The sequence below is a fragment of the Podarcis gaigeae genome (genome assembly GCF_964106915.1).
Source record: "Podarcis gaigeae genome assembly, chromosome: 3".
NCBI classification, from domain to species: domain Eukaryota; kingdom Metazoa; phylum Chordata; class Lepidosauria; order Squamata; family Lacertidae; genus Podarcis; species Podarcis gaigeae.
In genome coordinates, this window is record NC_139680.1 from 71,564,578 (window position 1) to 71,589,759 (window position 25,182).

The 25,182-nt window shown below is 41.4% G+C and overlaps 2 protein-coding genes and 1 long non-coding RNA gene across 30 annotated transcripts in view; 1 reads left to right on the forward strand and 2 right to left on the reverse strand.

Annotated features, from left to right (window-relative positions):
• Nucleotides 1-18,982, reverse strand: part of LOC310841451 (uncharacterized protein C6orf118) — a 45,252-nt gene extending 26,270 nt beyond the window's left edge. For 5 of the 8 annotated variants that reach the window (XR_014562533.1, XR_014562534.1, XR_014562535.1 and 2 more), the window contains exons 1-9: nt 18,873-18,982; nt 16,032-16,736; nt 13,416-13,538; nt 12,532-12,591; nt 10,664-10,788; nt 8,833-8,891; nt 8,357-8,544; nt 6,883-6,936; nt 5,877-5,938 (exon numbers count right to left, since the gene is read on the reverse strand). Coding sequence is in view for 5 of the 8 variants with exons in the window: in XM_083732561.1 (XP_083588687.1) it covers nt 5,877-5,938; nt 6,883-6,936; nt 8,357-8,544; nt 8,833-8,891; nt 10,664-10,788; nt 12,532-12,591; nt 13,416-13,538; nt 16,032-16,721 (1,361 nt within the window). In the remaining 3 variants the exon portion in view is untranslated. Of the gene's footprint in view, nt 1-759; nt 1,816-2,277; nt 2,319-5,876; nt 5,939-6,882; nt 6,937-8,356; nt 8,545-8,832; nt 8,892-10,663; nt 10,789-12,531; nt 12,592-13,415; nt 13,539-16,031; nt 16,737-18,872 lie in introns of those variants that run through there. The other 3 variants (XM_083732562.1, XM_083732560.1, XM_083732559.1) reach the window with 3 other exon arrangements.
• On the forward strand, nt 17,773-21,321 carry LOC310841596. Its single transcript, XR_014562577.1, has 2 exons — nt 17,773-18,068; nt 18,936-21,321. It is a non-coding gene; the product is annotated as an uncharacterized lncRNA (long non-coding RNA).
• A 3,356-nt stretch (nt 21,322-24,677) lies between these two features.
• PDE10A (phosphodiesterase 10A) overlaps nt 24,678-25,182 on the reverse strand; it is a 188,043-nt gene continuing 187,538 nt past the window's right edge. For all 21 annotated transcript variants that reach the window (XM_083732274.1, XM_083732271.1, XM_083732289.1 and 18 more), the window contains one exon: nt 24,678-24,867. In XM_083732274.1, coding sequence (XP_083588400.1) covers nt 24,753-24,867 — 115 coding nt within the window. In that variant the 3' untranslated portion in view covers nt 24,678-24,752. The remainder of the gene's footprint in view (nt 24,868-25,182) is intronic.

The window sequence follows — 25,182 nt, forward strand, 5'->3', positions numbered from 1 at the left end:
ACGTGACTGTTTAAAGTACTATCGTAGGGCTTTAAATGTATGGTGTGAATGTGGGCTAGGTGATCCAGCAGGGCTCTTACATTTTTAGGTACACCTCCGTCTACAATGGCATCATTAGAGTTAAGTCTGTGGTAGCTAATACTACACACTCTTACAGCAGCTCACTGACTGATAATGACTACTTACCTGGTCACAGGGTGGACAGCTGTTGTGGCCCATCACACCAAGCTCCTTCCCCTCAGGTGCATTGCCAGGGCTAGGCAGTCGGCCATTGGGGAATTACCAGGCCAGTCAGGGGCTTTCCTGCCCAGCTGTTGATTTGAATCCTAGCTGGGCCCGGTAGGCAGGGCTTTGGACGTGATCAAGGCGGGCTGTCCAACACTGTCTTACACCAACTCACTGACTGATAACAGCATCTTCTCCCTGCTCCCACCCAGAGCCCTTCATCCCCCAAATATGAGTTCCCATATGGGCTTTGGACCTGATGAATTTTTTTCCCCTGCCATTCCTATGGGCACAGCAAAAAGCTCTTTTTCTGTTAAAATTTCCACATTGGAAGTGGAATTAACTAAGGCAAGCCTTACACCTCATTTGAAGCCAAAGAGACGCATGTCACAAATAATTCTGATCAGACTGCAAATGCAGAAAATGCCTTCATCTTTATATATCCATTGCTGGTATACAGGCTATGACTAGGTAACCAAAACAGTAAAATGTATCAAAAGGAGAGCACTACAAAGCAGAAACAAAGAGAATGGCAACAGGGAAGAGAGACCAGTTTATTCATGTGGTTCAAATAAATCACAATGCATTTCAAGCAATCAGCTCTTTGTGAGGGGTCTATCAGGAAAAGGAATTGTTCATCTCTATTGCAGTGTCTTGGATGATTTGCTCCAAGAAGCTAATAAACATTGAATCCTATAATGGCACAAAGGATTTGGGGGGTTATCAAAGAAATTGCAATGGATGTGAGCTAGTCTTTTTTTTCTGATAGACTCTCCAGTAAACAAAAAATTGCACAAACTACTTTGAGACTTATACCACATGAATTAGTAAATTGGTCCTTTGCATCAGCTGGTTTTTTAAAAAAAACAACAATGGCAGTAGCATAAACATAATTGTACAGTGGTTGGGGAGGAGGGCACATAAATATTTCCAAAATCAAATCACACGTAAACCTAATTGTATGGAAGATTGAGAACATGTATTGGACGAAGATGGGCTAGTGTGTGATTTTAATGACACAGTCAGTGGATTGATTTTATATGTGCCATTTAATGGAATTCAGGGGAATAAATCAAAGTCACAGTGGAAAATATCCTTACAGTCAAACCATCCAAGTACTCCACTGAAAAGTTTGAAAGATTAGACTTAATTTTTAAGTAGAAAATAGTACATATTTTGTAACTGCTGTATTGTCTGTCTGCCATTCACTTTACTTCTTGGGTAAAGGAAAGTAATTAATCTGTTTTCAGTTGTTTATGGCAACAGAACCCAGATTTGCCACAGCAAACTTCAAGTATGGTGGAAAATTTTCTGTCAGAACAAGAAGCAACCTATGGGAAACCAAATTAGCATTTTATAGAGTCATAATACATGTTCACATATGCTAAAGAATAGAGACATATTTCTGGTATGTTTGTTTTTTCAAGTAGCATACAAGGCACAAGTTCAAATATCTCTCATCATTCATTTTTCACAGTACTGTTTCATTCTTATCACAAAGAATCATCAGAAGATGATTGTTCTAGTGGCACAAAGCATCTTTCTGTTCCTTCAGGTGTCAAGAAGTCCTCCACCATCCCCCACAGATGCCTAAAAACAAATGAAAACAACAACACACTTGTGGCTAAAACCCACTGTGGCAAGTATTTGGCTGAAGCACCCCACCAAACTGTTCTCTACTTTTTTATTAAAGAGTAGCCTCAAATGTTGTGGGGAAAGAGTAATTTGCTCTCCCATCTTCTCACTATTCCATCTTGATTTAGCACTAGACAATCTACAAGGGAAAAATTGTCAACTGTTCATTAATCTAAGCTAGAAAGACTCAAATTTAGAAGATCTTTTACCCTTGCCAGATTCAATGCCCTCCCATATTCAGAGCGAATATGCCCATGCAGTTGGAAGGAAGTTGAAACTGTTATTCATGTCCTACTATACTGCCATTATTACAGAGATACACTTTCAGTATTTATCACTCCAGATGCAGCGAATCCCAAGCAGATCTGATGACTACAACTTAAAATATCTAATAGAGAACAGGGAAGCAGAGATTACCTCAAAAGTGGCTAAATTCTTTGCTGCTGCTGCTGCTGCTGCTGTTGCTATACAATTAAGGTGAAAAGCCCTGAATGAATCCAAAGGTCAATGCCTTAGCACACATATTTTAAATTGGCAGTTAAGGTTTTATCGTACATATTTCGATTGTTTTATCTGTACTATTTACCGTGTTCTAGCTTATAGAGTTTAATTTTAACCTATTTACCTGTTCCTTATTGCCGTATATGTCTGTATTTCTGGTCTGTATTCATAAGAAATCAATTCTTTCATTCATTTATTTCATAGGATATGAAGCAATGTTCTGTGGAGAAGCAATGTTCTGTGTCTATTGTGGTCTCCAAGACTGTTCCAGAATGTTCCTGTCATGATGCCATCTATACAGAAAGTCCTCCTTATAGTGAGAGCATGTTTGGGAGATGGGCTCTTAGGGCTCCTCCACACTTACCTTTTGCCCCACACCAACTGTATCCCCCCAAAGTATGTTGGGTGGAGTTGAGCCCCCACCCCCATCTTGAGGGGCTTGGTCTTGCCTGGCCTTCCTGCAATGGTGGAGGGCTTGCCGGCCCTCTCCATAGTGGTGGCGGGCCTCATTGTCCCCCCTCACAGTGGTGGTGGGCCTCATCAGGACTCGCAGGCTCCTCCTGACACGCATGACATCACACGTGTGCATCACATGTGTGATGTCACACGCCAAGCGTCCCCCCCCCCCCCAATGCTGGGCGGAACTCAGTGTCTCTGCTTTCTAGGCAAAGATCTGCACTTTCAAGCTCTGGGTTGGACAGCTCCCCTGCCCCCGCTGATTTCCACAGCTGAATCGGAACAAACAGCAAAATTGGGTTTTCTGTGGGTTGTCATTTGCTCTGATTCAGTGGTAAGAGTAGGTAAGAGTGGGTTTCAATGGGGAAAGCGCTGGGGCAAAAAAACAAAACAAAAAAGTGTTTAGACACAGAGCTTTAAAGCACAGGCTGTGCTTAGAAACATGGCACAAAGGGAAGCCTGGATGAGGCCAAGGGTGTTCATCTTCTACAAGTGTTAGTTCCTACCTGGGTTGAAGCTGACAAAGTCTTCAGGAGCTTTTTTGTTAATAGGGACTTTTCTGCAATGCACCTCTTCTCTATCTAGTATGTCCCCTGAGCCACTGGATGGGGGGTTGCATGTGACCCCAATGAAAACTCCTTTGGATATCTCAAAGGTAGAGCGGAGGATAAAGAAATTTAATAGCAGCAGCAGCAGCAATAATGACAACATTCGAGCTTACATATGTTGATTTAGGAAGTGAATAGAAATATAAGAATATTCCTCTGTAGTCCATTCCAACTCTAATATCCTAATCTAGTCCCAGTTTCAATGAAGATACAGGATTTATGCTTCATCCATTGCACCAAAATATGGCTGGAGATGTGTGTTTCAAATGTGTGGGCTACTGAAAGCAATTCAGTGTGGACAGGCAGTATCCATACATGCAAGCACATTCATTCCAATGCACATCTGGTTATGCATCTGATTCGTTCCTCTAGTTCTTGCTTAGGTTCATGGGTGGGTTGGGCTGTGTGTGATTCTATATTACGGAGAGTTGGTAACAAGAGTTAAGCCAGCTGGGTATATTGTGTGCAGGTAAATATTGACTTAGTCACACATTTTGCCTTCAGTTCAGCAGATAACATCACACAGCACCCAAGAAGTTGCTCCTTTGGGGACTGAATAGTCTCGTTATTAATCTGTGCCTTGCCGCTAATTAATGCCATTTAAATAAGCTTCTGAGCACTAAGGGCAAGGGGGGGGGGAGATGATCCAGTTCTGACTTCACGCAATTAGACACCCTCCTTCAATTATGCCTCCCAGACAGACTTTGATTCTCAGGCTCCTCACAGCCTTTCAAATTCCCTAATCTATAATGAAGGAGACTGACACCAGCTCCTAAAATGAGAATCATAATAAAAGGAGGGCAAAATTTGGGAGCACCCTCATTTATAAACTGTCTTATTATGCAAATATCTCCAAGGCATGGTACAATTTAAAGGAATCTGAACGCGCACTTTCACTGGGAGCAAAATTGGAAATCGTCTTAAAAGTTTAACACATTAAAAAATATTTAGTAAGGGCATTTCTTTAACTGTCTCCCGGCTAATTACTTTTAATAATTAACAGCCTATAAAAGAGACTAATTAACCTTGTATCCCACTATTATCTGCTGCTAATTGCCTTAATATTTTATTGCCAATAACCTCTAGGATAGCCATATTTCAATGATTTTAAAATAACACCACTGTGGTTTGGTTTGGGTTTTTTAACTTCTGACATAACAAATTCCATTATTCTTGCAGGAAAATGAGCTGTTCATATCCTTCCGCATTTTCCTTTTCCGATGTCATCAAGGCAGAGCAGGCTTAGCTTTTCTCTTCATGGTGCTGAATAACAGCACATGTTTTTCTCCATCTTTACAAAATCCCTTCACTGACTGTTAGCGACTAACAAATGGATGAATGGAAGTTTGGCTAGAAATAATCTTTTGGTGACCATCCTCTGATGGCTTTTTTAAATTTTTCTGCACTTACCGAAAGCTCTCACACCAGTTGTCCCAGAGAGAGCTACTTTTGTTCACCTCACAACTGTAGAGCAATCAGTTATGTTGGTATAAGGCCTTTCAAAGGGTCATCACCACAGATTGTCACAAACAGTGATTGTTTGCTGCAGTTTGGGTGGCTGGCACAAGTCCCTTGACTGAATACATCATGTGTGCTCTCCTCACAATCCCTAATATGGCACTATGTCCCTATGTAGGTGTAACTCAAAGTAAACTCCACAGAGTTCAAGGGGACTTATTTCCAGATAAGTGTCCAGAAGACTGCAGCTTTGCTTAATGTTTTTGTGTGCATGTGCACGATGTAAATATAATGTAAGGGGGATTCCATAACCAATCTGTGGCAGGTAGTATAAAGAACAGAGCCATATCTGGCTTCAGTCCTCAAGATTTGTTAAAAAATAAAATATTATGGAACTCGGATTTATGTGGAAGCACCGCCTTCTGATCCGGGGACCTTTTTGCCAATGCCTGATGTGTGGGGACTCTACATTTACTCAGTAATGAGAGAAATGCTGTTGTTCAGGGTCACTCTCATCTGCTCTTGCTGAATGCACTCCATAGTTAAGCCCTAGGTTACTCTGGGTGAGCTCAGGCACAATTTAAGCCTCGCCTAGTTTATTATTGAGGGACGTGGCTGTCGCTGTGGGTTAAACCACAGAGCCTAGGACTTGCCGATCAGAAGGTCGGCAGTTCGAATCCCCGCAACGGGGTGAGCTCCCGTTGTTTGGTCCCTGCTCCTGCCAACCTAGCAATTTGAAAGCATGTCAAAGTGTAAGTACTGTAGATAAATAGGTACCGCTCTGGCGGGAAGGTAAACGGCGTTTCTGTGCGCTCCTCTGGTTTGCCAGAAGCAGCTTTGTCATGCTGGCCACATGACCCGGAAGCTGTACGCCGGCTCCCTCGGCCAATAAAGCGAGATGAGCGCCGCAACCCTAGAGTCGGCCATGACTGGACCTAATGATCAGGGGTCCCTTTACCTTTACTAGTTTATTATTAAAAGGTTCAGACTCACCGCTGGCTTTTCTCACTAAACTTCTGCCTCTGTAGTGCACTTGTGATTGTCTGTTCAGCATCCTGAGAAACACAAAATGAGACAGATTCTTTACTCGAAACAAATTGGTTGATATAATATACATCCACGCAATTCACAGATGACTGATAAAGATATGTAATGTCTATTCATAGCTATTTGTTTACATATAGAACTTATAGATATTTATATATGTGACTTAATGATGCTGACGTACATATACTGATGAAATGAGTGCCATATATATAGGTCTATATATGTAAATGTTGGTGGTATCAGCTCTGCACATGGCACAGCTCGGGAATTCTAAGAAACAAAAAAAGTTTTGAACTCAATGGTTAAAATCAGTGCAGTATTGCAAAGTTCAGTTTGCCATCTTGATTCAAAATGGCACCCATCTGTATCTAAACATAGATAGAAAACTGTTTTGTTTGTTTGTTTGTTTGTTTCAGGAACTATAATGCTAGTTAAGCGTTGTCCAAATGCATAGTAGGCAGAAAATATATAGTAGACTTGTGAAAAGTACCCAGCCTGAAATTTATAAGTGGATAATGTAATTATCCTAGTGAGAAAGCGCAGCATGGGCTGATTGAAAGCCCTTTTGCAAAAAGTCCCACACTGCTCTTTGTAGAGTCTGCCTGCCTCTCCTTCTTCCTGTCCAATGCCTCACCCCCTGACAAAACCCCAGACTGCTGCAGTGTGGTCTGGAATATTTCAGTCCACCATCCTGATTCAAAATGGCACCCAGTAGTAGCACCCAGTAGTTTGGACAGTAGTGTCCAAACATGGGCCAAAACCCAGTCCTCCATCTTGGGATCAGTCACATCAAACAATGATATCTCACGAGGTATCTGAACCCATAAAGAACAGACGGACAGATAAACCATTTTCTGAAACATTTAGTAGCCGTAGGGCAAGTACCTTTTCTAATGATGCAGTTTTTGATGTATTGAATGGATGTATTTGACTAAAAATGAAACAAACTTACTCCTATTTGTTTTTTAAGAAACTTGTTAGATGCCTGGAGTTTTGATGCTTCACCCTGTAAAAAATCATAAATATGCCCCTTCTTAAATGTCTTGCCATCTTTTTTGATCAGTAAAGACTGTAATATTTTGCTAAAGTCATAATCCTATAGAATCATAAGAATGTCAAAAAGTAAAGAGCAACACTACAAATTCAATATTGGACACACACACACACACACACACACACACACACACCCATTTTTAATACTTTCAAACCATTTTTATACTTGTCCAGTTTGTCCAGAATCCCTTACACGTTTTTTTAAAAAAATCACCTTCCGGATTGTGGGGAAGCGCTGCTAAGCTCTGTCTGAGCTGGTATTACCATCTTGCTTGGTATTTCACAAGAGGCAAATAAAATGTTGAGGGGCAGTTTGTCACTGTTCAAATAACATAACAGGAAGCTCATGTTTTCCACCTACATACATTGCTATGTGCTCAGATATATGTAAAATGTAAAAGAAGAAAAACACAATAAGAAGAGATGATCATCCCCTTTCCTTTGTCATGGATTCATTCACTGTTCCTAGCCATTGTTCCTTTTCTAGAATGCCCTGAAATATTGACACAGTTCATTTTGTTTGTGAGTTTCTCCCTCCAATGAGAAGATTGTAAACTTTTGCTTCACTTTTGATTCTGATTTCAGCTAGCCACAGTTTAGCAGTACATCCATACCCTAAGCTGTGGTTAGCTTTAACCAAATTACGCTTGGTAGGGCCACGAGAGAGGGCCTTCTTGGTGGCTGCTCCCAGACTTTGGCACTCCCTTCCAAGAAAAGTTATACTGGCTCTCTCCTTGTTATTTTCTGGCAGGTGAAGACTTTCTTGTTCAAACAGGCTTTTGGGAAGTGGCTGTTTCTTAAAGAAAGGACTGGTGCTGTGGTGTTCTTATTTTAACAATCTGCATGTTTTAGTGGATGTGTGTGTGTTTAATTGCATACTCTCTGTTATGTACTGAAGTTCTCACCCTGGGCCAGCAGGGGGATACTGTAGATAGTTATGCAAATGAAGGATTGAAAGTGACGTTCAGTGATTGGCTAGTTACAGAAAATGGTTACTGTTGCATTCTAGTGGAGCTCTATATAAGCAGGCTGACTGAGCTCCTCAGTTCAGTTCTGTTCCAGCTTATAAATCAAGAGCTGCTTTGGAAGAATCGCTGTGTCGTCTGATATGTTCGCCCACAACTTAACACTCTCCAACTTGTTGCTGCCTGAAATCAGGATGTGTGTCTTCCCAGCTGTGCTCCTGTGTGAGTCATGTGACCTGTGTGAGCTCACAGAGCCCCCAAACACATGTTTTCAGGCAAAACTTGCAAGATCACAACCTTGCACGGAATCACAGAGCCCAAAAACATAAAACTAAGGCATACCACCTTCAACAGAATGGAACATGGTGATATCCCCACCTAGCTTTTCATTATACCCTTGGATCTTACCTCTAATTCTTTAACGGTCTTTTCTCGGATGTTGGCGATGCCAGCAACCGCCATCGTTTCTTTAATTTCTTTTTGCATTGTTTGGATTTCCTCCCATGTCGTGATAACTTGGCACCGCAAGGATGCAAGTAGCTCAGCGTTGGAAAGGACAGGAGTCTGTGCTTTGGACGCCTCCTCCCGTTCCTTTTCTGCAGGTGCAAAAACATGATGGTGATTTGGAATGGAGCATTGCAGCTGCAACCTTGCAATCCAAAGGCAAAAGCCAAACAGGTTGAGGAGAGAAAAGGAGTGAAGTAGCTTTTCCCTCAGCAGGATGTCTCTCTCAGCAGCCTGACACTGTAGAGAACTATGGCACAATATGAGTCAAGCTCAGAGTGCAACATTGGACAATGCCCACTGATTTTACAGTTCTTCTGTACGATCCATAAAGCATCCAACACATCAGTCCCATTGTTCAAAGCACAGCTACCACTCACCTGTCATTCTTTCATAAGACTGGCTCATCCACAGCTCCATTTCCAATTCATTTCTTAATCTGAAATGTAAAAGAAGGAAAACGAAGCCTCTAATTCATTCCAGTCTGGCAGTGGCAGTGTTTTAAGACTTGCACAATATACGCCAGACCCAAGCAAAAGTGGAAGAGCTGATCCTGTCGAATGTGTTTACATGAGGATTACCCCAAATGCAAAATGACTCCAAATGTGCACTGTGTGTTTGCTCACCCACCAGTTTATTAGCTGCATGAATGAAAGGCAGAAGCCCTTGGATAGCAATCAGATTCTCCTGATTGCCCTTTTCTCAAATATAAACAACAAGGGCCATATTCTCCAGTCATTTCCATGTTTACCTTTTGTGGGTATTTTATTTTGTGGGTGTCAGGCGTAAGCCATAAGGCAGGATATCAGTGAATGACAAACAAAACAAAGGGGGGGGGAGCACTCCTTGCAAAGGCTGACGTTATTATAAGTGCACATCAAACTAGGTTGGCTTCACTCAGCCCTACAAATTGCAGGTGCTAATTTCTGGGGTTAGCAACATACATAGTTTTTCCCCAGTTCTATCGTATGGGACAATTTGTAAATCCACATGTACAGCTCTGAATATTTGTCAAGGCCAGACAGTAAAGTGAGTTCCTTGATTCATCAGGGATGGGTCTACACAATCATTTTAAGAGCCCTACGAGATTTTAGTGCAGGCAACCAAGAAGTCTCCTTCAAGGTTTCAAAGTTACTTTTAATAATATACTGTTGATATCATTCTGAGGGCATGAATATTCATGGATATAACAGAGAAGCAGAAAGCATGACAGACTTTGTTCACATCCTGCTTTTACTGGGAAAACGGCCAATAAGTTCCAGGACTTTTGGCAAGAGATTAAGCCTGCAAGTCCATAACATTGTTATTAGAGAACAAGACCTGTTGAACTGAATGCAACTGGGAGTAAGCAATTTTGGAACTGCACTGCACAAATGTTCTTAGATCCCATTGGCATGAATAGGGGTTAAGCTGCCTGACTATGTGGAGGCTTGGAGCCTAAGACACCACATATATTCACAGCCGAAAAATTTTGGTCTGTGCCAAGTGGATTATGATGTGATAAGTAAGAAGGTAAAACGGGTGAGACTTTTTGAGCCACCGAAGAAAGACAGAAACAGGAGCAACCACCAAAAACACCTCTCTGTCTGTACCAGTTACTTATTTCTGCCCCATCAATAGCATTATTGAAGGACAATAGTGGAACATTCAGAAGGTGTGGAACTCTGGATATAAGCAAATCTGTCCATTTTTGGTTTCTCTGTTTTTCATTTTTCTACCCTTAAATTCAGTTCTGCACATTTCCACATCAGTTTCTGATTATTTTTAATAATAAAAAGGTCCTCTTGAAAATTAAGCAGCATTTTCATGCAACTGTCTCCTCACATACACATCTCTATGTATTTTTGCCTAGCCATGGCCCCTTATTACATGTATTTTTATATGCTAGTTTCACCAATCCGTTTACCCTAGTATATGCATATTTTAACACATTGTGTGGCTGAAGAACCACATCACAAAATTCAGAGAAGTGCAAATTTCAAAAGTTGGCTGAGTTTTCTTCACATCCTGTTTCAGAAACTGCAGGTTGGGTAGGTTCACCTGTAAGTGCCAATTGAATTCCCTGCTCACATCCCTGCAGGCCAATTCATTTGGCAAAATCTATGTCTAGGCCTTGGTGCTGTGCCTACCAAACCCACAAGAATATTGGCTACCCTGGTTAAGGCTCTGTGTGTGTGTGTTGTATAAACATTTCACACTTACACAACTTACTCTTCGTTTCTTGCTAAAGCCAGTCTGGATTTCTGCACAAGATCCTGTACCTCCTGCCTATTCTCTTCTATTTCATGAGTCATCGCTGCCCTCTTCTCCATGCCTTTGACTTCATTCTGCAAGGTCTATATTGTGGTGGAATGACAAAGATAACCATTAGGACATTCCAGCAGGAGGGAAGCATAGCTGTGAGCAAAGCCGGTTTGTGCTGTTATTCTTAACTGGGGTGACAGAACATATCTTGAGTTTGTGTTTATGTGCATACATTTAACACACCATAGATTTAACACACACACACACCATTGAATCCTGGGAACTGTAGTTTTGCCCTTCTCTGAGCTACAATTCCCAGCAGCCCTTTTACAATTACGGTTACAAGAATTTGGGGAGAGGGCTACTTTAAATGCGTGGTGTGTACACTGCCTATGATTCATGTCGCTGCATAAAGGCCAATTAGAAATACTGAGCAACATTCAGTATGGGACAACAGTACACAGGCCAGATCCAAACTTACAGCAGGATGAGTAATCTGTAATCTGAACTACAGGTGAGGGATAGAATGCTTCCCTGTGCTAGAAACGTCCTAAAAGAAGAAAAATCTAACTCAGTTCTTTGCCTGCTTTTTAAACAGGCACCAGGCAAAAACTTTCCTCCTCAAGCAGGACTTTGGCTGATTGAAATCCAATGCCCTTTCAAATATGCTGTGGAAAGGGGAAATTATTGGTTTGTTTCTGTTCTTATTTTTATTACTGTCAGAGTTGCCTCTAGGTCCCAGCTCACAGAGGACCAACGCTAGTCAGTAATAACGTATAAAAGTCTTTATTGAAGATTAGTTTCCATTTCCAAACCGCAGCGTGCAACTCTACGTCTTAGAACCTAGACCGGCGTAGCTCCATCTGAGTCTCCGCCTCCTAGACACCAGTTTAAGACTCTAGCCTTACTCCACCTCTTCCGTTGTTCTTTCCTCCTCTGGGTCCTTCTGCCCCCTGGGGTTTCCTCCTTTCTGGACTCTTCTGACGCTGACCACCCTGAGTCTTGCCCCTCCTTCCGGCGGGCTTTAGGACCTGGCTCCCTATCCGGGCTACCTGCTGTGCCGCTCGCCTGTACATTTGAACTTGGCGCGCGCGCCCAGCCGGTAACTTTCCTCTTGACCGTTTCCCCGCTCTCCGATGGAGGCGTGGTCAATCCTGACTCATCTCCTCTCGCTGGTGGTGAGAACACTGGTCCCGATGCCTGGGACTCCTCCCCCCCACTGCGCTCTGGTGGGGAAGCTGGTCCTGATTTCCAACTGCTGCTCTGGGAGTCCCCGCTGGCCCCTTCCTTTTGGGGTTTTCCCCTTGGCACCCCCCTTGCCCTGGCCATCGGCGCTCCCTTCTGTGAATCTTCCGATTCGCTGGAGAGGCTCATGGAATCCCTCTGACCACTGTCACCGCCTACGCTCCCCTCAGATTCCTCCCCCTCGCTCTCCATTTCCTCCCTCTCCTGTGCCTCTGCTCCTGAGCCCCTGACAATTATGTATTATACACACACACACACATACATATACTGAAGTTAACGTTGTGAACCACTCTGAGATCTATGGGTACAGGGCGGTATACAAATTTAATAAATAGAATAAATTAAGTTCATTCTACTTCAAGTGCTAAGGAGGCCTAATAGAGCACACACAGAAGGCTAACCCAGCTATACCTTTAGACGTAAGGGACGCTTGAGTTCTGTGCTGCCTGAAACTGGGGACACATGTTATGTGAAGTGTGGATGGCAGAAAGTGCCATCCATCACGTTTACAACAAAAGAGCACTGGGACAGGCCCAGACAGATTCATACATTGCATTATATTGAAAAACAAACAATGATTTTTTTTTTACTCTGTACTGCATTGTAGGGAGAGATTCCAGCAGGATCAGCATGTAGAGTTCATATTCAGTCTGTAAAGCCAAACAAGAAAGTTAGACAATCAGATATATACATAGCTTAGAGACGGCACTTAGGTGTTCTTTGTTCCCACACAGTGATTTTGGAAAGGCGGGACACCTCACTCCTTCCTGATCTTCAAATACATTTAAAATTTCCTATAAGGTGTGAAAGAACTTGATAAGCTGGTGGTCAACTGCAAAGGATACCCAGAGTTTTAATTTGTACATTTTATTTGGGAGCTATCACTTATTCTATGTATCAATGACTTTTAGTATGTTAAGGCAGCCCTTCTTGCCTTCCTGCACTTCGAGAAAAGCCCAGCTGATGAGGTCATGTGGTTTTCAGGAAGTGTGAGAATTCAGGGAGGCTGCAGAAGGCAGACCGCCCAAAATATTATTTATAGAATGAAAGGGCACTCATGAAACTCATTGGCCACATTGAAAGCAGGTTAAACACAATTTAAAAAAAACCTGCAGCCACTAATGAGAATTTCACTGAAATTTTCCCTTTCCTCTGATAATTCATAAATGCACTTTCTTTTTTCATAAATTGTCCAAAATTGGGCTTTCTTTTCTTTTCTTTTAGAGAAGGGGGGATTTCTAGTACATTTACTAGAGAAAACATGCACATCCTTCATAGCATAACTTTGTACAAATATCCCTTTGTATCCTGTGTGATATTGAGAGGTTGTGTGAGCTACATAGAGCCACAATGATGTTGTTAACTAAGCAACTGTTAGTTGAAAATGAATTCGGTGTTAAAGGCATCACAGGTGCCAAAGCAAGCCGCCAGGGGCTCGGGATATACCGCCTTAAATGTTAGGAACAGCACATACTTTCACTTCCTTCAGTATGTCACCAAATATCAAAGAACTGTTGCAGATATCTTCAAAAACGTCACCAACAGCCTGCAACCGGTTGAAATGAGGCCGGCTGCAGTCGCAGATATTCCGAAGCGCCTGGAAAGGAAGAGAAGGAAATTCACAAGGTTTATTCAGATCTGATCCCTTTGGCATGCAGGCCAAATATAAATTTCAGGCAGTCAGATCCCAAGCACTTCCAAACCAATTTCTCTTCCAAATAGGGAAGAGCTGTAAGCCCCATCACAGGTGGTGTTTTGGTTCATAGAAAGGCAAGCAAGTTCCTGAAGAGAACATTTGTACAATTTATATCCTGTAGTATCCAAGGATCATGTTACTTCTTCTAGGAACCCAACTTCTCCCTTGCTGTGTATACTCCATGGTTGTTGTTCTTGTTGTTTTCTTTAAAAAAAATACAACCAATAAAGTCCTTCATGCCCTGGGCAATACATATTCAAGGCCAAGAAGGGCTGGATTCTGCTGCCTAAATTATGCAAACTGTTTCTTTGTATAATTTCTCAATTTTTGCAAACTTTATTCATGTTTTGGGAATCAAGGGACAAAGTTTCTGGAACGTCAGTAACAACACTAAACATCTCATTCAACCACCTATTCTGACTCCTTAGATGTTAGCAGACAGTGAATGTGTTCATAAGCCCCATGGCCCTGTCAGGATCAGGCATGAATTGGCAGGCTCAAGCTGCGGAGAAGAAAGCAGATGGAGGGGTGAATCATGGGAACTGGGGGTAGAGGTTCTTCCCCTTCTAGCCCTCCTGCTCAGTGGAGATCCTCACTGGGGCTGAGGACAGTATTGATCACCCACCAAGGATGGCTGAGCCAGAGGCAGCAGAGACTGAACAAGAGGGGAAGATGGAGCCTCACCACCAAGGACCAAACTCCACCTCTGTAGGTAGGAACAGACTCACCCACCCAGGTGGAGTGCATGTTTACTAACTCAGCCTTCTCATAAGGTGAGATACTCTTGCGGCTAAGTGTACCATGCCTCATCTTTGAAAGTTTTGCAGGAGGGGATTGGAAACTTATTAGGACATCTTCATTGCTTCTTTTCTGTTCTGAACTTCTTGCCTGGGCCCAGAACGCTTCACTCTGTCCTCGTGTTTTGGGTGAGAGTCAGGACAGATTGCCACAAGAGCTAGAAAGCAGCTACTAGAATGCTTGTGGGAATTAGAACATAATTCATTGATACTATACCGGTTGTGTTGGCTACGTATTAGCTTCTGGGTGCAATTTAAAGTGTTGTTTTTGGCCTTTAAAGCCCTAATCCACAGTCTGGCAGTTTTTGTCAGTTTACATTTCTTGGTACAGAAAGTATTGATCTGATGTGTAGAGATCTTTCCTATTCTAATTAATTCAAGAGAGTTCTGGAAGCTTCTCCATGTGAAAGAAACAAGCAAAAGGTTCAGGATGTTTGGGTTACTCCTTCCGAGAAGACAAGTACAGCTGGCTTAAACTGGTTCTGTTATTTCTTCTGTTAAGGTCATGATTATTATAATAGTAAGGCCAGAATGAGCCTAGGTTTTACTTTCTCTTTCTGTCTCTCCTTCTGGTGTGGTGCGCAGTAAACGGTGTTAAGGTTTAGTCTTATTATAAGTTATTGTAAGTTTAAGTCAAGTCTGCTGCAATTGGACTTCTAATGGAAAGTGCCGATCCGGAATGTATTGGATTTGTGACCATTATGCTCATTTGCCTTTGGTAGCAGTAAAACTCTGCTTGATAGTAATAATAATAAATAATATATTTTTATTTATACCCCACCCTTCCCGGTTCAGAAAACCGGGCTCAGAGTGGCTAACAACAAATTTAAAACACTTAATTGTGATACAACAAAAAACAGCATAAAATACAATAAATTCAAAAATCAATTTAGGGGAAAATCCATCCAATAAAAATTAGATGATCACCAGGGCTAGCTGGCTAAATTAGTCCTATGAAATACAATTGCCTCTGGTCTATTTTGGGGAAAACCTGTAAGTTTTTACTCTGCTAACTATACGTTGGAATCTGCTCTGGATCAATAGTGAGCAGAATTTCATTATAGTTTTGGCATTTCCAGACAATCTAATTAAACTGGGTTCCTACAAAGCTGCTGAAGGGTTAATTCAGAATTTGTGGGGACAGTGGGCTGCAGTAGTGGTTGGTGGTGCAGAGTGGGGTGGGGTGGCACTGCTCAAGACTGGCTTCCCAATGTGGAGATCACTGCTAGTAACCGAGAGGGGGAGAGTAGAGGAAGTGGTGGGGTCTATCCTTCACCTTTGTGTAGTGTGGAAACAGCAATGGGGTCTATCCTTCACCTTTGTCCTCTTGGTTACCCTCAGTAACCTCCACATTTGGAAGCCAGGTGAGCAGAGCCAACCCACTCCACCCTGCTCCACCAACCACTGCTGGTTAATTGAACCCATTCTAACATATGACACTCTTCTCACTCTTCTAATAGACAACCAATTATCATCTCAAGATGAATACATGGCTTGCCCACAACACTGATTCCCCCCCCCCCTTATCATTTTTCCAGAGTTTTACATGTGTTGGGAGCCTGTGTTCCTCTCTCATTCCACACTACCCTTTACTTACCTGAGCCAACGTCCTTTCATGGTGCTCTGCTGAATCGCTCCCAATAAAGTCGTTCTTCAGCAAATCTTGCTTTGCGATCACATCCTTCTGAAACTGCATGAACTTGCGATACTGGTCCGTTCTGGTCACACCAGCCAAGTAAGAAGGAAAGAATTGGTATTCATCTTTCGTCTCCTCCATGGCACAAAGCCGACTGTTGATTGTCGGTTTGTATTTCAACGTTCTCATCTCTGGAACCTCCAGCTCTTCCCTGATAAGTTGCTCTTGAAAAATGCCCAGTTCCTCCTTTGCCTCCTCAGCATCCTTCCTTCTTTGCTGTTTGAAAGATGTGGAATTGAGGGAAGTGCTCACTGGAGATCTGTAGCTGGCCTTGAATGCCCGAGGTTGAAAACATGACTGAGAAGCAGATTTGGCACGGGTGGGTGTGGGTGTTGAGTCCACACAGCTGCTCAAGGTAGCTTGTGTCTTTCTGGATACCACACTGGGTGTTGTGAAATTGGTTCTTTTTGTGAGGATTAGTGCAGATTTTTTGGCACTTTCCCAAAAGTTGTTCTTGATCCATTGCTGGGGCTTATAAAGCTTGTCGTGGTTCAGGTGGCCAGAGGTGTAAAGCTGAATGTCAGCTTTGTGGGCCTTTTCCATTCTGTCTAAGAGGTCCTTGAGGCTGCTTTTTTGGTTCTCGCCTGCCATGAGGAATGTTCACCGCTGTGCATACAAACAGAATGGTCAGGTCAAGCAAAAGAAACACTCATCTCGGTGTCTCTTGTTTTCTGTCAAGAGTTCTGGAAGTATTTTGGTTCACACTGGATATCTGGATGCAGTTGACCTAACCCCACCACACTATAATGCCTCTTCTTTAGGAAAATAGCACCGCTCCCAGCCAAAACAAATGCTCCCTTTATTTTGCACCTCTCTTCCCCAATTCATTCTCCAGAGGACGGTTTGTCACACTGGACTATATAGGCAGAAATGCAGTCAGAATGAGTGTGAGAAGAAAGGTTTTCGCTCACTGGCCAAACCTGTGCACAGAGTCTATGTACATAAAAACAAAAATGCAGAGTACAGGTTGCTTGCATATAAGTTGTACCCGTAGGATCTGTTGTACACATAGGATCCGTATACAGCTTTGTATGAACACAGACGTTTGGGATATGGCGAATGGTTGGCCCACTCTCCATGTGTTTATTCTATATATATTGTCATCTGCAGCGAGCTATTGCATTTAGTGAATATATGTCATAAGAACTGCATGGATATTTTGTATATGTCCTTAAGCCTATCCTGCTAAGATGGCTATTTTACTAGGGACCAATAGGCTGACATGCATCCAAATGCACTTTCAGGTGGTAAAGCTAGATTGTTGTTATTATTCAAAGAAGGGCTACTTGAAAAAAGCAAAGACAAATGAATGCCTTTTGTTTAAATTTCAGACTAACATGCCAGCTATGCTACTCGCATTTCTCAAGGTGTAGGGTGTTTGGGCAAAATGAAGAATCACTACTTGTGCTATGTGGGAAATAAGATCTACCTTGGGAATGAAGGCTGGATCAAGTTATAGGATTTAATGGAAATGATGACAACAACAAGAACAACTTTATTATTTATACCCCACACATCTGGCTGGGTTTTCCCAGCCACTCTGGACAGCTTCCAGCACATATAAAAGCATAATAAAATGTCAAACATTAAAACCTTCCCTGATGCAGGGCTGCCTTCAGATGTCTTCTAAAAGTCTTTAAAGCCAGCCAAATCAGTGGGGTATAAATAATAAAATTATTATTAATTATTCTAAGTGGAAGGGTGGGAATGTGTACCCATCATATCCTTTAGTCAGCCTGCTATATCCCGAAATAGCACCCACTGTCTGGTACAGGGTCTGCCTGCCCATCCTGTGTGTTGTGGCTTGAAGTGTTCCACAGTGTAAAGACCAAAGTTCCTTTTCTGCTTAGATCATGATCTCCATTGCCTCCAGACACTGCATGGATGATCCTTTCCCTCCTGGCCAAGGATTGGTTGAGAAATGGTCCATGTGCAAAGGTTAAAAAAAAAAAAACGACCTCTGGATGGTTAACTATGGGATGCAGCGCTCATCTCACTTCAGGCTGAGGGAGCCGGCGATTGTCCACAAACAGCTTTACGGGTCATGTGGCCAGCATGACTAAACCGCTTCTGGCACAACGGAGCACTGTGATGGAAACTAGAGCGCACGGAAACGCCATTTACCTTCCCGCCACAACGGTACCTACTGTATTTATCTACTCGCACTGATATGCTTTTGAACTCCTAGGTTGGAAGGAGCCAGGACAGAGCAACGAGAGCTCACCCTGTCACACAAATTTGAACCATCAACCTTCTGATTGGCAAGCCCAAGAGGCTTAGTGGTTTAGACCACAGCGCCACCCGCTCTCTTTTGGTCCATGTGGCCACCACATGTTATGTTGGAATTCTGAGCTTCAACATGATTTCTGAGTTTCCTACCAAGAAACACTTTTCAATCACTTAGAAAACAGCAGAGGTTCAAAACATAGCAAAACACTACACATTTTATTGCTTGGGTCATCTTATAAGAAATTACCTATAAATACACCAGCATGGCTAAGTGCAAGAAACTTATTTTTTAATTTAAATATAATGGAAGAAAAAGAAATTAACAAGTAGCAGTCTTTCAAGAAATTCCAGCTTCAAGTAAGCAAGATATGTGTTGTTTTTTTGTGGCGTCTTGCTTTTACGGTTTACTCATTCAACACAATTCCTTACTTGTTCAAAACAAGAAAAAAACTCCCAACAATTACTCTAACAAACCCAATTAGTAAAATGCATTTAAACTGCGCACTAACTTACATTTCACAAACTCCACAAAGTATAAGACGTTAACTGCTGCTTTTATGCTGGTTCGTTCCCAAGGAAACCAGTGAAACATTCCAAGTTCTATTTAAACTGCCTGTGCTTGTTAAACAACAATGCATGCGTGACCAGGCCTGATCAGAAGCAAAATCCCAGTTCCTGGATATTCCATGAGATAATCTTTATTTGCAACAGAGGATATTTTAACTTCTTAATGGTGAGTCCAACTTCTTTGTTTGAAAGGATAGCTGGTTGAAAAGTGTTGAACATAGCAAACTTTCCAAGATAGGATTGCCTGCGGTAGTTTTTTCAAGTTCTGAATTCATAATATACAATATGTGTGCATCAAACACAGTAACTTTAAGGTGTGGTGCAAAGTAAGGTAGAGATGAATGAGAGGCAGGATGGTGGTCAAAAGAGCCAAAAAATGCCACAGCAGCAGAAAGAAGGGTTCCCAAGCTGCTTATATTGTTACGATCAACAATCAGAACAAAACTAATGCTGGATTTTTTGAAAACACAAAAATGCTTCCGTGTGCTTAACATCATACAGCAGTCCTCTCAAATTAGCAAGAAAAATGACTTTGATTATGCACCCTTATTGCACTATTTATACAGCTCCCCCTATAGACACATAGACTACACACACTGAGCAGAGGTTTCTGTTCCCACTTCTCCCCAGAAATTGTAATAAAAATGAACACAAGATGCTTTTTTAAAAAAATCTCTGTATTCAGTAATATTCACAACATGTATATATGTATATGTCTGTATAATTCAATTAAAATTATGAACAATTCTAAATATTTAATGTATCATACATATATTTATATGTATAATTACATATCCACAGAAGATGCCTTGCTGCATTACAGCCAGCTGTTAAAGCAGAAATAGGATTCACTATAGGACTCCAGATATGCATATGTTCTGGCTGTTTGGTTTTGCAGACTTATTTACAACTTATCTAGACCATAATAAACCATTTATGTTCTATTGTACAAACATAATTGTAAAGATTTGAGATCCTTTAAATACAAAGACTGCAAATGAATACATGAAAATATTACATACCATATACAGTATTTATAATTCATAGATGCAAAGACCTATTTAAATTATTGCACTTGCATATTTTTTACAAAGTTTCCTCAGCATTAGACATAACTTCCCACCTGAACTCCTTGGATATAATAAAACTGGATAGTGTTGCCTCTGAAGTTTTTTTCTTCCCAGAACAACCCGCCAGAACCTGGAAATACATGGATCTAAATCTACAACCCAGTTACGTTATTAATGTATGGAGTAAAAGGTAAAAGTAAAGGTACCGCTGACCATATGGTCCAGTCGCGGATGACTCTGGGGTTGCGGCGCTCATCTCGCTTTATTGGCCGGGTCATGTGGCCAGCGTGACTAAGCTGCTTCTGGCGAACCAGAGCAGCGCACAGAAATGCCGTTTACCTTCCCTCCTGAGCGGTACCTATTTATCTACTTGCACTTTGACATGTTTTCGAACTGCTAGGTGGGCAGGAGCAGGGACTGAGCAACGGGAGCTCACCCCATCGTGGGGATTTGAGCCACCGACCTTCTGATCGGCAAGCCCTAGGCTCTGTGGTTTAACCCACAGCGCCACCTATACCCAATGTATGGAATACACTCCCATATAATCAAGCACAGTTTTTTGGTCAGCAAACAATGAAAATTACTCTGGTGTGCCTTTGATCGGTTGTTATATTAGACCTATATTCTGAGTCTCCTAATGCCAATTAAGGGAGAATGACCTGTTGTCCTCAGAACAAACGTAGTTGCCTTACACATTGCACAACATGGGGACTGCATCACAGTGCTTTTAAAACTTGCCAGAACCACGTAGAGACTTACAGGTCATCTACTTTTTTATGAAAACAAATGCCTTACATATTCTATATAGCTTTAGCACTGACTGAGCAAGTGACTCGCTGACCTGTTAACACAAACCAGATAATACAGAATTTTGTCAAATTATGTGCTTCACAATCGACTCCATTGGGACAACCACTGTGCTCCCCCAGCGTCAACCATGTAAGCTGCAGTGACATTGGTGTGGGGAGGGGCAGCTCCTCAGCCTTGCCCCATTATGTCATCCACTGCAAGATCCATTTGCATTTGTGGCCTCTGTAACCTTTTTTTCTCTAACTTCTTCCACAAATGGTTAACAGCTTGCGGCCTCTTTCAACTTTTATTTAGGCGAAATGATTCAAGGTGGTTCCAAATGTGACAAAAGCATCTACTCGTAGGCTGAAGTTTGGACTAGGACAATGCCATGTGGCCCAAAAACACGCCTACTTGCAACAAAATCCCAGGAGATGGAAGGCTATGCATGTACTTAATATAAGCATGTAAATTTTACACTGTAAAAAGATAGCAGTTACTTAATACTGCCAAGAACATTAAATGACTTCAATCTACCTAACTTCTGAGACTCTTTTATATTGTAGTAAGGAATACAACTCAATTCTGGTTAAAAGTTGCTGTGGAGGAAGGGATAGAACATAAAAGGATATATATATATATAATATAATATAATATAATATAAAATTTCAGTGCCAATGGCAGACAAGAGTAAAGTGCATCTGCTGATCATCTGCAGGCAGCCTGTAATTCTGCCATCCATGGAATCCCTGCATATGTGAGTGCAACCTATTTCAATAATAATAATAATAATAATAATAATAATAATAATTTATTAAATTTGTATACTGCTCTTCATCCATAGATCTCAGGGCAGTTCACAACTTAAAAATAAAGGAAAAAAACACAAAATACATAATAGACATGAACAAAAACAAACCAATAACCCCCCCTTTCAAATGTGAGTCATCATTATGAAAATAGGTTGCCCTCACTTGCAGATGGTTTGTGTAGTGCCCACACATACCAAACAACTCGTAACATGGTCATCGGGCATCAAGCTGCACCATATGTACCATTGCCACTACAGTGTGAACCAGCCTGAAGTCTGAATATTTGGCAATTAAAAAAAATTAAAATATCACATATCTGGAACTGTTTCTTGCATTACTAACTCTGTCATTTTTCTATGGTGTGTGCGTGCATACTGTGCATAGGAATGCTTTGCATTAATCAGAAAAATATATAAGACATACATAGACACATACTGTACATGCAGTTGTCCGAATGAACAAAATCTGATCATACTAGGTTATGTTCTTTCTTTAATAGAGACTCGGTTCTGCTGGGCAGCAATGCCCATATATGACGATAAGAATGATTAAAGTGAATCCAGCAGAAGACCTTTACCCTTAGGGCAGTGAAGTCAACTGGATCCATTCAACAAACTGGGTCTTTAAAAAGATCTGCCAAAGCACAGATTTAAATCTAAATGTTTTGTGTAAGACAAAGGCTCAAACATATTTCTGCAATTATATTTCTGACCAGATAGTGCACATTTACCTACAAACTTGTAACAGTATTTGCTGTTAAAGCAAATCTTTTTGGAGACCCATTTGATTGGGGGGGAAAAGATAAATATTTTTGGGCTAATGCAGCATTGTGAACAATGTACTGACAGTACAGTCTGTACAAAATGTTAAACAACAATGAAAAAGTCAGCACTGTCTATTAGTCAGATAAAAACTAACAGATATTATGCTAAAGCAACATTGCCTCAAATCTACCATAGGATCTATGTATGTGAACTGTAAAAAGAGTAGTTTATTCTGCACAGGGCATTAGCGAGAACGAAAGTCTGCTTCTAACAGTCCTCCATAATGGCAAGGGTTCACTCTTAATGATTGTGCTATATTTAAAGTTTTGCAGCAGCAACAGCAGCAACAAAAAAGTACTTCGAGAATTAAAGCATGTGATTCTATTGTCAAGTAATGAACTTGGCACACCAGTTCTTTTAAGGGTTATTAGACCATCTCACAAATATCAACCTGCATAAAGATATTCTCACAGTACCTTTCATTTCATTGTCACACTGTTGAGGATACATCTAAGCAGCAATAGAAAAAGCACTAGTAAAGTGTCCCCTACAGCTTCTTCACATGCATGTCTTAAATCAGGGGCGGTGACTCTTGAGAGCTGCATTTCCTGTTGGCCATGCCTACAAAGGTTGCATTGCAGTAGTGCACATGGCCACAAAAGTAAGCAGGCCAACATGGACATGGCCATTCCACAGTCACACACGCACCACACACACATCACACACAGCATGTGATTTGTGCAGATCAGGCCTATACGTGGTGGACATTTTATGTACAATCATTTAAATGTTACATACAGTACATAAATGGCAGCCAGGCCCATAGGAAAGTGCAATCTTGCTCCCTCGCCACTCATAGACTTTACACACCTGGGAGATTTGAGAGAACAGTGTAAGATAAAGGGAAAAGAAAAGGATATACTAGCTCAAAATTCATTCAAGTTAACAACAGAACTTGCTGAGGTCAGAGGAGTGAGGATTAAACTCAATGGCTTATTTATACATCCTACATGCCTATTAAGGTTAAAATGTTTGCACTAGGTCTGAAACTCAATTCTGCAAACTCAATACACTGACTTCACATAATGTAACTATTTGCAGAATAGGGGCCCAAGTTAGTACAGACCTTCATTCACAGTATTCAAGTGCAATGGTTTCCAAATCACTCTCTGGTTAAGAAGGCAACCTGCTTACAATACTAAGGAAGGTGGGTTTTTTGTTTTTGTTTTTTTAAAAGCTCTCAGTTGTTTGGGAATTCAAATGGAAGGGCAGAACAGATCGCACACAGTACTAGTGAGCAACGCAAAACCTAGTTTCATTTACAGTGATGGTACCATGAAAACTTCTGATAAATACGACTTTTGTCTGGAAGGTCCTGTTTTTTGTGGATTAGTTGGGATTTGGAGACTTGCCTCCAATACTTGCTAAAATATAAATTTAAATACCTGGCAGATTTCTGTTGCCAAAGCTGAAATTTAAGCCCATTACTCTTACTAACGTTGACAGGAAGGCCTCTTGGTAACTTACAGGACAACTACATCTCTACTTATCAGAGGCACATATTCTATTATTTCCAGTGTAAAAATGGGCACATATTGTAGCTGATGAAATCACTTTGAAGAACCATAGGTCATACCCAGGGCTTTTTTTCAGGGAATGCACAGGAACCCAGTTCCAGCACCTCTCAGGTGGGCACCACTGCCATCATAAGAGAACATAGGAGGTGTCCATGGTAAGCTCTGGCACCTCTTTTTCTAGAAAAATAGCACTGGTTATACCTTTCAAATGTTTAACATGTTTGCAGTAGAGAAGTGATGTAAACAGAATAATTTCTGGAGTCTTCTATCTGCATGTTAAATTCCTCCTCCCCCCCCACACACATTTGCAGCAAGATTAATTCAAGTACTGTAAACTCAAAAATAGTTTTAGTCCCAGATATTTTCTGGTAGCGTCTGAGCTGATTGCACAGAGATCAAACATAAACATTTACAATAACAATGTGGAAATGTCCTATGTATAGCCAAGAACTCCCCAAGTGAAACTGGCATTAAAGCCAGCCACAGTATAGTGTTGTAAGTACCACTGAAAATCTCTGCTACAAAGACAAAATGCAAAAGCAACACCCAAGTTTTGCCTTCCTTGCCCAACAATTTTAAATTAAGGCCTCAGCAAAGTAGCCCATGAGAAAAAGGCAGTCTTATATTTACAAGCCAAGCATTTGCTTTGATAGCTGATTCTGCAATAGTTGAGTTGTCCATCAGTCTCTCTGTACACACTGGATCAGCAAAGAAAAGAAAGGTGCACAAGTCTTCCCAGTTAGAATTTGCAGTATTTATCCTTTTAAAAGCCTTAAAAGGTGGTGGGAGTCTCAAAGAAATTTTAAAATGTGAATCAGTCTGTAATTTCCACAGGTAGCACATCTGTCGAAGAGCTATTTGTCTGTGCTGGTATCCATCCATATGCTTCTTCTCCTCGTATCACTTTTTCCCATTGTTTAAGATTTTCCCTGGAGAGGCAAAAAGAGCCAACATTCAACATAAAATTACTTTATTTCCAAAATAAGATATCTATGGTATACAAAAGTCAGCAACAATAATATTTTATAGGGCTTGATCTCTAGTAGGCCCTTTGATTTTTTTCAAACTTCAGAAGGAGACTCTGGAATGAAACCACTCAGTTACAATTAACTGAGAAGCTCAAATCTGTCACCTTTGGCCTGAATGGGTTTCTGTCTCATTCTAAGTACTAATTAGGTTACTAATACCTGGGTATATGGGGTGTTAGGGGAGGGGTAGTACCTCTGGTGGGGAACATGTTGTGC